The following is a 14551-nucleotide window of genomic DNA, read 5'->3' as shown; positions in this document are numbered from 1 at the left end:
TGTTTGCCACTTGCCTCTGGAAATACGTAAGTGATCATAGTTTCTTGTATGCTCAGTTTTCTTCCTCGTTTGCTATTACAGCTCATTGATGCTGGTATGTTCCTTGAGTCTGCACATTTTGACTGTATTATTAAGTACCTTCACCAACTGAAAGTTTCCAGTCAGGAACTAAATACTGTTTTGAATATAAAATCCAGGTATGTCTTTAAGGAGCTACTTTGTATCTGTCTGTCTGGTTCATTCATTAGGTTCTATTTTTATAAACTTATGTGTGCCTTTAAAAGGCAATTAGAAAATGCAAGTACAGTGTTTTGGATGAAAATACTGTCATATCATGTATAACTGTATTTTAAAGTGCTGTCAATTTACTCTGCTTCAAAGATCAAGGATTGTTAAGTCAAAACTTAGATTCTGACCACAGTTATGATTAGTTTTTTCCATATTGATCATCATTGTACAATCTGTTCCCAGCTGTGCTGCAAGTTTATATAGCTGCAGTCAAATTAGAGACATCATGGTTTAATATCATTTAGGCCTACATAAGCAAGTACTACTTCTGCAATAAACAACCCTTTTAGGTAGTAAGAAGATTAGTTATAATCTGAAGTAGTTTTCTAGTTTCATTTGCTGCGCAACTACATAAACACTTGTGCCAACATTTCTAGGGAGGAGAGTCATTTTTTAAGTACTGCTGGATGATACTGCACAAAATGTGAAATCACAGCCCAGATCTCTTCCAAAACTGTTGATGTTTATGTCTTCCCATCACCTGCACAAGATTGTCTTTTTTTTTCTCATTATCTGCATTGTACACACACACACAAGCTGAAAAACTAAATTTGAGATTCATAAAGCAACCTTTGGTGCTTAGAGGAAACCAAATATGCAGCATCTACTGTGTGAAAACAAGCCATCACTGTTTCATGTGAAAGCACTGTAGAAATTATTTGGTGCTTTTCATACTTTTCCCATAGAGTACCTTTCAGACACGGATCTCACTGTGCAACTTACCACACACATCGGAGGTCATTTTTATCACTTTTCAGATCAGGAATCTCATTCACAGAGGAATGACCTCCTTTCAGATTGCCTCAGTATGTGTGTGTTTTCAGCACAAACTGAGAAACAGTCTGTATCTATGAAGACTGAGCAGCTGTGTTGCTTCAACTACGTGTGTTAGCTCATTCATATGTAGGTTATGTATCTCTACATGATAGCATCACACTAGGTAAATGTATTCATTGTTTCAGTGGTGGCATCAGAATAAAGTATCATGCTCCCAGATATTTGAAGATGAATAGCATTTTCTTTGATGTAATTAATTTATTTTTTTTACCTATATGTCAGAAATACATACAATCCAATTCTACATTTACTTAGTGGATTTGAAGTCTTTTCCATACCTTTTCAGTTACCTTTCTACTGAGACAAGGGAATATTTTATGTTAAAGTAGCTCCACTCAATTATTTGCTTAATACATGTACTGGCTTCCCTTGCATGATTGTAAATGTCTGTTTTCAGTGTCCAGTTTGCATAGTGTGTAGTGAATAGGTTCAAAATTCACATTAGTTTTTAGTTCATATATGGTAATTTGTTGATAGCTGCCTGCTAGTGCATAGTTCTGTTCAATAGGATGTGTTAAAATTAAGTATTAATACCTTTTTTTCTTTTGGAAGATTTCAGGAAAGACATTTTGAAAAGAACTGGGTTTTTGACTTCAACTTGGCAGTGGCTGAAATTCAGGTACAGTGCATGCATTCTTCAAGCCTGTTGGAATGCTTAAACCATGACTTCTTTTAAACCTACAAAAAATAGCAATTTCTACATCATTTTAAATGAGTGGGCTTTATTATTAAGTATATTGAGATTATAACATCTTTATGCAAAGCCATGTTTGGGAAAGATTAACATGCAGGGGAAAACTGTGGTGCTTTTGTGATGCCGGTATTCTAGTTTACATACTTGCAGTTTTTATCTTGGTTTTGTATCTAATTCAAAGATTTTATAACTTTAAGCAATTATTTCCTATGCCTTACATTTGTTGTGTTTGTAATTGGAAGTACTACATCATTCCTCGCAAAAAAAAAAATACTGAATATATTATTTAGTAGATAGAATTCATATCTAGTTTAAAAAGGCACAATTGTAAAAGGCTGTAATTGGAAACACTAAGCAATTATTTTAAAGAATAAGGCAATATTATTAAAAATTCTTGGAGGGTTCCATCTTTCATGTTCAAGGGCAGATTACTTATAATGCACAATTACAATATTTTACATATTCCAAGTTCGCACGTTACCACATTTACTATTCAGATCCTGAGACCAAAATTTAAGAAGGGAAGAACGAGGACTGATTTATTTATTTTTTTTTTTACTCCCTTAACACCACAATCATGAAGTGATCTGACAAGCAAAAGACTAATTCATACAGAAAATAACCATCAACTTGGCATGCATTGTGAAAAAAAAAAAAACAGTAAAATGGATGAATGCCAGTTTGTAAATGGATGAATAAGTTATGAGCTTCCCCAATTGGGGTCGTGACATAAATGGAAAAAGAATTTTAATTTCCGGAGGGACAAACATGATTAGCAGTCCATGCCAGTTAGCAAACATCTAACTGTGCCATACTGAACATGGAGGTTCTTGGCAGTAGCATTTCATCAGCATCTTTTTTCTGCTTTAAGTCTGTCCCAGGTGTGTCTCTCAAATTCCAGTATGTTCTCTGTTCAGTGTTCTGGAAGCAGGTTAACTTATATTTACCCCTTGCCTTCTTCACAGCATTGCAAAGAAAAAAAAGATTGGGCCAAGCTGGGAGCTTTGTTTGTTAATGCAAGAACTGGCTGTGAACATTTTGATGATCTTCAGAAATTGTCTCTATGTATTGCTGAAATACTAACCAAAGACTCTGAGACAGACAGACCAGAAGTTCCTTTTTGTGATTTTGCTGATGCAGGTAAAATTAAGATGCAAGAAATGCTTTTTGTTCATTCCTATTCTTTGTAGAGTTTTTAAAGTGGTAAAGAACCAAATTTGTATACTGTTTTCTGAATGTTGGTTATTTTTATATGTTACAATATTAAGAATTTCTTGAGGACCAAATACAACCAGCCAAAATGCTCAATAGAAGCCATTTTCTAGTAGAAGTAAAATCCACAGTGCTTACAATTAGAAGAACATTTGAGCTTTGTGAAATCAGGAGGGGAAACCAGTATTGGTGGTCTTTTAATAAGACCAGAATTGGTGGATTTTTAATAATGTCTTATCCTCAGGACAAAAGCAAACATATAAGTATTGTCATGTGAAGTGTCACACTCTTAATAGCATAAATAAACTTTAGAGCTGTAAATACAACTGTATTTGTGTATTTCAGAACACACTGAACATAGTCACATCAGATACATCATTTGTATTTTTTTCTTTTTCCTTTTTTTTTTTTACTTTGGATTTTCAGAATTATTTCATTCTCTAAAAAGCCAAGCATTTATGTAAGGGCTGGGTCCACAAAACACCTTCTAGTTTTCTTAGCGTTCTTGCTCGTTTTCTCACCCCTTTCCTCACTATGCCTCTTCATTTACATAACTGTATCATTCTTTCTAGTAAGTTTCCAGAAAACTGAGGCTCAGTGAAGTGTCATTTGGATATTGAAGCATTAATGTCTCAGATCTTTTTCAATCTGTATTAACTACTAAAACATGATGAATATTCGTTCCAGATACAGACTTTGATATCAGAGCTTCCAGTTGTGACACAGACAGAAGATTTTGGAGATTTCTGTAGCTTAGTCTGTCTTCCCTAGAGCAGTGCTCTCCAAGCTGATAGGCACCTCTGTCAGTAAAAAATCTTTGAGCACTCACCCCCAGTTTATTTGTTTGTTTATAAATTTATATGCAACTGCACTAACGTATTAAGTACATTATAAAACATACACAAAAATAGAAATTAAAAATATGAGAGAATAAGAAATAAACAGTGCTGTTTAAAATATTTTTTTTGCTTTTACCTTTTAATGGTACAAAAAATACTTTCTTTCCACACCCAAATGGATTATTGTGCTCACACCATACTTTGGAGACCACTACTCTAGAATGCCAACAGTGCTTCCAAAGTGGTTGTATAATATGGTTAGACAAACTTGTAATTAATCAGTTCTGTGATTGCCAACATTTCTTCATGGCCGCAGAAAATGCAAACCTTATGGAATTATGCCGTTACGTGTCCAAGCATCTTACGGATGAATTAGACTACTATGAAATAGTGTCTGAATATAGTGTAATTATTTACCCTACTTCTGGTGTTAAGACTTAGGAAGTTACTACTTTTAATGGCAAATATTTCTGAAAGCGTGTTTAATATTTTCACAGTGACAGTGTTTCTCAAGTGTGCAATCTCTTTAAAACTGCATTTACATGTATAATTTTTTTTAAAATGTGGTTTTGTTTTTCTTTTCAGTAGCAAAAAATTCACAACATAATGAAGCAGACAGAATTTTCATTGGAAGGATTGGGATAAGTGTAATGTATTCTTATCACAAAGTACTGCAGTGGATAAAGGTATACTGAATTGTAGGAACCTGACCGGAAGAAAAAGAATGAGTCATCTCTTTTCTAGGTGTTAAACTGTATTTCTTTAGTTGAATGGTTGGATGTTCTACCTGCCTCCCCACCATCTTAATAATTCCTAATTGTCCAGCTGGATCAAAGCATTTCATTGTGTCTTTCTGAGCACTAGTCTTCTATGGAGCCCACCATAACTTTGTCTTGCAACCTAGAAGCTTGATTGTTCAAGTTCAGGTTTTGACTTTGCTTCGGATAACTAAACTGATGCTTGTAAATCTGTATCACCAAATTAAATCTGCTGTATTTTGTGTAAGTATACTCTGCGTCCACTGATATCATTGCTTCCTCTGACCTTCCCCCTTTCCCTTCTCCCTCTTATGCTAGGGAAGGAAGGTTTTGGATAAGTTGCATGAGCTACAGATACATTTTACAGTCTTGAAAGGCCTCATAGGTGCAGAGAAGTTAGCATCAAGATGCCAAATTGTTAATAAAGCTGCAGAAATTTTTCTTAAAACAGGAAGTTTGGATGGAGCAACATGGGTATTGAGAGGTAAGTTTGTCTTAAAAAAATGAATTTTGACTTACATTTGACAGATTTCAGGTGAAAGTTATAAGCTGTTCTATGTTTTTTAAAATAAAGTTAATAATACTGGGACAACAGAAATAAAATGTGATCCATCTTACTTAGTTATCTCCTTAATATGTATAAGAAATATTACAACTAACACTAATTTTTTTTCAGAAAAGCTTTCACAGTAGTCTGCCATCAACACCATTCTACTCAAAAGCCTACCATAGTAAGGGAGGGCTGCAGCTTGGAAAGTGACCCTGCCCCATGTAGATTGCCTTTGAGCCAGGTGACATTCAGTGTCAAAAAATGTTCAGGACTGGGTCAGTGCAGTGTTCCTTTACACCTCACAGTACCCTATTTAGTAAAACAGTTTTACAATAGTACCATATTTCTGCAATTAAATGATGCATAATTACAGGCTTTTTGGAATTCCGATCTGCTGAAAAGGGATGAAACTCGAAGTATAAACAACAATAGGAAATATAAACAAGAGTAGAAGGTGTTCTGTAAAGTAATATTGAGGATCAAAATTTGCTATTCAATTTTATATATGTACATAGGTATATACTTACATACACACATATATATGCCACTGGCAGTCCATTTTACTTCTGTGATATTTAATAAAAGGGGTTATATATAATGTAAAGGTGAGAATCCATTTGAGAAGTTCTGGTGATAAGGAACAAATTATTAATAACTAGAACTGAATTTTCTGTGAAATTCTGCAATTTGTTTTCTGCTGCAGTTTACAGTATATTCTTAATGGCCAAAAGTCTCAGCATCGAGCAGTTTCAGTTCATAGAAGTAACACTGCACTGTTGTTTGCCACAGAGTCAGAGTGGACCACAAATACACCATTGTGGCCCTGTGATAAAATGGACATCCTCAGTCGACATAATCTGTTATGTACACTAGTGCATAAATACTTGAGGAAGAGTTTATACAGGCAGGCATTGGAAGTTCTGCAGAACTTACCAGGTTTTCAAAATCATTCTGGTAAGTAAAGAAAAAGGTACTGTGTTAAGAGCTAAAAATTCAACAGATGATTCTGTACTGTTCTTTTTGTTGTTTTCAGGCTAAAATTTGTTGGGAAAAGTAAGAGTTTTAAATGAGCCCCACCCCCCCTTTTTTTCCCCCAAAGCATGTAGTGTCAGTTAAAATATGTATAGTACTCTGACTCTACTGCTGCACATGCACACATGCATGTACCTGCACACACACAGACTTTTTACACCTGAACTCTTTTTCCAACTGGCTTAGTTACACAGGGTAACTAAGGGTAAAAGGGAAGACCCACTGAATTTTTAGGGATCATACACAGTCTATACAATAAGATAAAACAGGGATATAATTGGGATGATTCATTTTATCTTAACTTCAGATGAATGCATTGTTTTTTCTATATCTTAGCTAGCTAACCTAGGCTTCTTTTACATACTGTGTTAAGGACGGATTACTGTTCTGGGCTCAAAGATTTATCTAACAAGTTTCGGATGTGTACTTCAAGGTGAGATGCATAGTTACTTAAGGCTTCACTGAGGAAACCTGAGCTGATTCCTGTGAGCAGGTCTCGGTGCTATTGCCAGTGTGTGCTTTTAGGTATGTTAGGAGATCTTAGCTGGAAGGCTTCTACTCTGAGAATCGTAAAAGGGTCTAGGCCTTTGATGCATGAGGTGGATACAAGGCTGCTCAGTCCTGCCAAGAACAGGACAGATGAGGGGAAGTTAACAGTTCAGAGTAACAGAAGCAGAACTTGAAGAACCAAGGTGATTTCTACTGGTATAAATCTTAAATCTGAAAGTATCAGGTGACGATTGTATTTATAGGCTTGGGCAAGTGATTATATTTTTATCTGATCCTGTTAGTTTTGGCAGCAAATTATTGCTTGGACCTTAGCACTTCTCTTTCACAATGTGAATGAACTAACTTTAGGAAAAGCCTTTTGATGAGTAAAGCATTATCATAGGCTAGCTCAACCTTGTTCCATTTTGCTGAAAATAGAAGCAAGAGTCCTGATTTAGGTACTGATTGAGAAGTGATTCTTCGATTAGATTTGCATTTGACTTAATTCAGTAGTTAATAATCTCCATTTCATTTCAGATACTGTAGATGTTTCTCAGTACAGCTGCCTTTTTAACAAGCTGATAAATGCCTGTTTTGAGAGCAAGAACCTTGGGGTCTCATCTTCTGCAGTAGACTTCATGCTTTCAAAAAACATAGCTATTGATTTTTTTTTACTTAGAGAATTAATCACAGCTTTGGGAAGAAGTTCTTTGTGGTCTAAAGCTAGGACCTATTACAAAAGTAAGTTGCTGCTTATATCCTTTGCTTATGTTCTTTGGATAACACAGGCTCATAACAGCTCAGTATGTTGGGGGGAAATGAGCAAGAGTATACTTTGTAAGAAGAAAAAAGTACTTTCTGTGTCACTATCAGGAATTTATTTGTAACCAAAATGTTTATTGGGAAATAGCGACAATTGAAAATACAAATCGGTGCATACTACCTGGCATGAAATAAATGTAATTCTGATAAAACTGAATTTTTTACATTCCATTTCAGAATTAAAAAAGAAAAAAAGTGAACCTTGAAATGGTTAGAAAGTGCATCATCTTCACTTTTTCATCTAGGCAAATCAGATTTCTTTATACTTCTCTTTAGAGCCATGGTGGTAAAATTATTTAAGATTTGAGAGGTCTGGCAAAGAAATTTGTCCTAACTACAAGAAAATCCCTTTCCACTAAAAGTCTGTGATTGTTTTCAACTCCCCATTTCTGTGCTAAGATTATACCGGGTGCGCCACTCTGACAGGGTCCACCAAGAGCCATCTCTCCATATTGTCACATTATTTACTGTTTCGTTCTGCCTTGGAATTGTGGTGGTTAGCAGGCTGCTCAAGGAGTCCACCCCTCCTGGGATGGATACTTAGCTTTGTTAACATTGAAATTATTGGTTTTCCTTTTCCTTGGCGGTTTTGGGGGTGGCAATTGGTTGGGGTTTGGTTTTTTTCCTGAAGCGCTATAAAGGTTAGGTCTCTGGAGTCACTTGGCAGAAGACAGGGGAGCGAAGGGGGAGATGGCGTTCAAATGTTTTCTCACTGTGGTCATAGTTAATAAAGCTTCTGTCTGACCTGTCCTAAACTGTACTTGTGTTATTACGCACTTGGAGTCTCTGGATTTCTGACAGAGATTTTTAATCATCACTGATAATATTGATTGATAAAAATAACATCACAGTGAATATTGTAAGTGAATACTACTTGCCATTAAATCAGCCATTTCACAGGTGAAATAGTAGAATCCATTAAGAGTTTGGGGGGGGGTTCCACATTCTTATCCTGAAGAAAACAGATCTATGTTCAGTATTGGTAATCCTAATTCTGTACATTTTTGCATTTACTCTCAGGTGCTTTATCATTGGGTTGCTACCCACCACCACTGCAGGGAAATTTGTATCACAAACTCCTGATGATTCCGTCTTACCTATCAGAGGTTGAGATGCTGTTGGCCATTGAAATATTTCTTGTTTCAAATGCCAGTGATATTCAAAGTCCAATGGCCACTAGTCAGACTCTTCAAATAATACTGAAAAGGTTTGTTGTCAGATATGTGTCATTTTGATTGTATTTATCCATATGATCATGTAATTAATGAGAGATCTTATTTTCCATTGCCTGGGAAAGAAAATGTTTGGGTTTAAACTTGGTTTTAATCCTCGTTTCTAAACTGGTTATAGAACAGTAAAAGGGGATGGGGAAGTGGTGTTATTATTGTTTTTACATGTGTGTAGCAGAAAAGTAATTGTTGCAGAGTGATACTGGCCTGTGTTCCTTAACTGAGTATGTCTGTCCCACTAAGAGGGTGCTGTATTTTCAAAACCAGGATAGCTTGATCTCTTGGTGTATAGATTCTTGTGTTGTGGTTAAGCAGTGCAGCAGAAGGGCACTGTCAAATACTCCTTTCAGACAGCAACTCCGAAAATTTCTTGGCTGTTTTTTGGAAAGTGCATGAAGCCATTTTACTTGATTTTCTTTATAGGAGATATCTCAATATTAATTTTTTTAATATCCCTCCCCCCCACCCCGAGACTTCATACCTTCAGATAAAAATGTGTTTTGTTGCTTTTTCCTTCTGTCCATAAGCCACCAACCCATGTCACTAGATTATACCCAGATTTTGTTTTTCAAGGCCCATTTTCTCTTGAGATTGACTGGCTCAGCATCAAAATGTGAAACTGTCTAAAAAAGCTACATTTGTTAAGAAAGATGAGCAGGGGCATCTCAAACTTGAGAACCCTGTCTTCCTTCCCAAGGAATACATCTCTTTTATTTTGTTCTTTTGATAAACAAGTTTTTTACTTCTTGTTTTCATGTGTATGCTTTTGTACCTCTGCTTGTTTGCTTAAAGGGTAAGTTCCGCTCCTGCAAAAATGTAGGGCATGTCACTTGGGCACATCCTCACTCCAAATGTGATTACACACCAAAAATGAGCAATCCTTTTGGATTCAAGCATGTGCATGAGTTCTTGCTATATCCAGTTCATAAATGGGTTCACATTCCTTTACTGAATTTTCCCGCCCAAACATTTCTTCATGAAACATGCTGTGACTATTATAGACCTACTTTGCACTAGCATTAAATCCCATTACTTTTCATTATCTTAGGAGATGTTTAAAATACACTTTTCCCAACTTTTTAATTCTTTAGAATAATCAGCTAGAATTTGTCTAGAAATGGACGTAGTCTGTTCTAAGTGAAGTGAGCATTAGACATTATTTTAATGTTTTGCAATCTTGTTACCAGTATAAAGTATCAGGCAAGTGACACGAGACCTGTATGGTACCTAACTTTCTGTTTGTGAAAATTCACTTACAGATGTGCAGATCAGACAGTTCAGAATAGCAGTGACTACCAGGCAGCAGTGGAGAGACTGGTCCTGGCTGCTCGTGTATCTGATCCAAAGCTTTTTCTCAAGCATATGACAATGAATGTTAATATGGAAGAAGTTTACAGCTTGGAGCTTACATCTGCTCTAAAGTGGCTTCAGGAGAACATGAAATGGGCTGGGAAAGTCTGGCTGTTTCAGTAGTTATTAAATAGTCAAGACTTTTGGGTTTTAATGGTTGAATCAATCATTGTTGAAAATAACACAAATTAATAAAGGCAGTTTCCCCTGTGTTCAGACTGTGCCTTACTGATTTACAGCAAGGCTTGAAACCAAGTCGTGTTTTTAAATACTTACATTGATGATAATGCAGATAGTAGCACAGAAACAGTATTTTTTTTCCCTGACTATATAGATTGTCACACCGACTTACACAGATGTTTTGTACTGGCATCATTAGATAATGAGGAAACTGCAGCCTCAAAACCTACACTCCACTTTTTTACAGAGAATCCACTTCTCCCAGCAGGTGATAGCATATGTAAGTGCATTGATTGATTGTATCTACTGTTCTTGATTGAGACATTTTCCACATTGCTTCATGGTCTATAGAAGTAATACGTGTTTCCTTTTGCGTTCTTCACAGTATACTGTCCTATCTGTGTGTCCCTTAGAGGTTATTTTCCTTACTGCAAAAACCCAGTAAAAAGCACTGAGAATAAACTAACTTCAAGATCACTTGAGACATGCCTGACTTAGGGATACCTTCCTTCACAGAACTGAGAGGCTACATAAATTGCTTATACCTGAAGGTTTAGTTGTGTCTTGATAATAACTTGTATACGGCTTCCCATTTGTATATATGCATTCTTACACTGAAAAAGAAAACTTGCTTTCTCCCTTATTGTGCTCTTAGAGGGAAGTGCTTTTGCCCATTTTTTTTAGTTTCTGACAACTGCATGATGAGATGGAGGCTTCAATCAAGCTTGTTTTTAAGGGATTCTTCTTTTTTCCACCTGCAAATCCTGAATCAGATTTGAAGCATTAATTGCTTAAGTCACACTTCATCTAGTGATCTACAGCCTGAGTAAGAAGAACCAAGTATTTCATATCAGTAAACTTTTGTGGCATATCAGTCGGACCTCTGTCAAAGTTGATACTTGTCTGAGCTCCCCACTTCTGTAGTGGTAGTTTACATCTCCTGTACCAACCTTCATACGCATGCCACACAGCTCTTTTGGTCCTGCTCTCCATCCCCTTTACAGCTTTTTGTGCTGAAAATTCCTGCTTTCTTGGATATAGAAGTTCTTGGGGTTTTTACAACTGTTCCATCATACGAGAAATCAAGGTGGTGGCGTAAGCCCACAATGTTTGAAAAATCTTTCCCTCTTTGGGGCAGCATGAGTCTCTTCCCAGGTCCAGCAGCTTTATTTATTGCAAGTGTCCTTTGCGCCTCTGAATCATGAAAGCCACTGTGATCTTAGCACTGTATGGTTGTGGAGGGTTTTGATGAATGGGGTGTCAGTGTTTTGGGGGTTTTTTTGTTTGGGGAGTTGCCACTCTAGTCTTGAGGTTCATGCCATTAATCTGATAAATCTGGTCAGCAGTTGCTTCAGGGTCAGGTCCAGACCCTTTTTGATACCACTGCTCATCCTGTCTGTGAATTGCTACTGGAAAAGAGAGGATTGAATATGATGACTGCCAAGATCACTGCCTTCCTCCTGTGCCACCTGTACAGAAAAATGCTCTTGCGTTTTCACAGGTTATCATTCTTCTGTAGGGATCTCACTTGCTTTCCTTCTAAAAACAATGGAAGATTCAGTACTGACAATTGGATGGCATTTATTTAAAAGCTCCTTACCTCAAAATTTTTCTTGAATAGTCGGCACTAGTTCAAGCAGACTCTGCGTTCCACCACATGGTATTCACCAGATGGCTCTGCCATTTGCAAGGTTATCCACCTGGTCAAAGCCAGCAGCATTCTGCTGCTTTTGTTTTTCAATAGCTGAATGACTGGATAACAAGTGATGAGGTTTCAGAGGAGGGATCTAAGCCGATGTTCCTCCAGCCACTCCAGTATTAGTGGTAAGAGCAACTTTGGAAGGTTTTGACAAACTTAAACTGGCAGTGAGAAACTAAGTAATTTTTGCTAATTACTTTTTGTAAAATCCTTTGTAGCTTAGTCTCCCTTGGAATTAGTCAAGAAGCTTTCTAAACTTCAGCTAAATCCCACACTTCTGTAAGTGGTACCAGATGTGGCTAATACTGTTCGAGAAATGCAGAAGGGCCAGATTCTCTTAGTCATCTGTACGGCTTCAAAGCTTGGGATGTTCTAGAGACAGCTTTATTTTCTCCATTATAAGTCACCTTGAATTTTCACTTAAATCATCCACAGAAAAAAAATTCTAAGTGTTGCTTTATTTGTCAGACAGAGGTTAATCATTGACCTTCTAGCTTAACTTGGAACTGCGCAAACTATGTGCAGTGTTTTGGCTCTATCTCCCAAGTATCATCTTCAGCTGATAGGATGCAGTCTCAGCCATGTGCTATATTAACAAGCAAAGCAAGCTCCCCATGATGTTGCTCAAATGTTTTGTTACAATTGGTGCATCTGGTGTTTGTGTCAATGTAGTGTTTCTCCCTATCACCATGATAAAACAGCAGGCAACTTAAACAGCTGTACTGTTAAGTCCCATATTTTGCATTTTTGTGCTGTCTGAGTCCATTTGGAATACCATACAAATCTGGTTGTGTTGATGTGTATCAAAATGCCAGAAAGCAACATTCTCAGTACCGTTTTGGTGACAGAAATTCCATGTGATAAATACGACAAAACTCCAATGTGGAATGGAAATAAGCCTAGAAAGATGAAAAAATATGTTCTGAAAAATAAAATACAACAGAGACAATGCAGTTTTGCAGACCCTGCCACTCAGGAGATGTGATATGTTTAGTTTTTCATGTAGGAGATAAAATGTACGTTTACCTGTTCACAGAGAGAGACAGAAAAATGTGCAGAAAACTTTCCTGTGCTATGCTCAGTAGGTAGGTCTAGACGAGGCTGTGCTCCTTCAGTATGTTGTTAGATGCATGAAAAGTTCCCTTTGTGAAAATCTTTCTTCAGTTTTCACTGATTACAAGCTATGCTCTTGGAAAGATTAACTTTTGTTAGGAATTGGACAGGTTCTTGTAACTAAAACAGAATAATGTTGTTTGGAAGACTTACCGCAGTTTTATTTCAAAGCATTGATAGTTTTGAACATTTCTTAACCCACATCAGGGATGGAGGTAAGAAGCTGGAAATAGCAGCTTGATAGTTTTACAATGTTTTATAAAGAGCAATTGTGGGGGTCATTTTTGAGGAGTTGTTAAGATGTTAATAAATGTTTTTTATTCTTTCTATGAGGTATCCACAATATTTGTGAGTCTTGTCATTCAATTATTTAATTCCATTCAGATCCCTGTAATTAATATTCTTGGGTATGCAGGAGGACACGCAAATGGCAAAGCAGACATGGAGAGTTTAGCATCTTGTAACTAGTGCAGGAATCTAGACTATGATATGCTGCATGAGCAGGTTAAGAATGTGTGAAATCAGTCAGACTACGCAGTTTTTCACCACGCCACAGCACATAATGTGGCAAATGCTCATGAATAAATTGGGCAGAAACTCCCAGCTGTGGACATGGCCAGCTTCCAGTTTGAACTACAGACCCGAGCGGAGGTGACAGCGAGGCCTGCAGGCTGGGCTCCCTTCATGGGAGACTTCTCATGGATGTCAGTGAGAGTCTCACATGAGGACAATAGTAAAACTAATGTCCTTGGTGTAATAATCAAACTTAACTACCAAAATCTTAATACTATACTCCTCAGCTTAGTGAAATGCAGGCACATTAACAACAATTACTAGGTCACATTTTTGTCCTTTCAGTCTCCAGATGTATCTTCACAGGGATTTTATTTTTGCAAATCCCAGGTCTGCATTTTTCAGCTTTAACCCCTTCTGCATAACTGTTTTCTAAAATGACTAGTATGATGAGTAGTACCAAAAATTAACGCTGACATTGTTGGCCTTAGAGTTTCTGTGCTATTGCATGTGATGGGACTGGAGAAACTGGTCATCTGCAGACCACAGTGCAGAACAGAAACAAAGGAGCAAGAAGAAAATGGCTGTTGCCTACTTGCAGCAACTTTATGGTGATGCTCGTAATTCTTCTGTTAGGGGACATGAGGTATTCAAAACACACTGAACTGTGGGCCTGGAGTGGTGCTCTGGCTCCGTTTGGGAGTGGCATCTGCTGTTAAGCTCTCACGATTTACTTTATTCCTCGCAGAGTTAAACGAAATCCCAGGTGGAACGAACATCACACTTTCTGATGAATCAATTACATTTATTTTTCTATCTGTATAATTATGCAACCAGTTTACTTACATAACGGATGGCTTCCATCAAAGCAAAACCCATGCTTCACATCACGGAAATCACGCAAACACCCCAAGGGTCGTGAGAGCGTCAACTTGATATAAAGCTT

At 37.0% G+C, this 14551-nt stretch overlaps 1 protein-coding gene across 1 annotated transcript in view; it reads left to right on the top strand.

Annotated features, from left to right (window-relative positions):
* The window catches only part of TOPAZ1 (testis and ovary specific PAZ domain containing 1), a 34495-nt gene extending 24179 nt beyond the window's left edge, over positions 1–10316 (top strand). The window contains 9 exon segments of the mRNA XM_030487843.1: positions 82–197; positions 1678–1744; positions 2785–2959; positions 4456–4556; positions 4947–5112; positions 5968–6132; positions 7237–7440; positions 8542–8728; positions 10010–10316. Of these exon segments, the coding sequence (XP_030343703.1) occupies positions 82–197; positions 1678–1744; positions 2785–2959; positions 4456–4556; positions 4947–5112; positions 5968–6132; positions 7237–7440; positions 8542–8728; positions 10010–10223 (1395 nt within the window). The 3' untranslated portion in view covers positions 10224–10316.
* Positions 10317–14551: the final 4235 nt, after the last annotated feature.

Source organism: Strigops habroptila, chromosome 1 (genome assembly GCF_004027225.2).
Source record: "Strigops habroptila isolate Jane chromosome 1, bStrHab1.2.pri, whole genome shotgun sequence".
In the NCBI taxonomy this organism is placed as follows: Eukaryota; Metazoa; Chordata; class Aves; order Psittaciformes; family Psittacidae; genus Strigops; species Strigops habroptila.
Note: the sequence above shows the minus strand (reverse complement) of the source record. Positions and strands in the feature narration are given on the sequence as shown.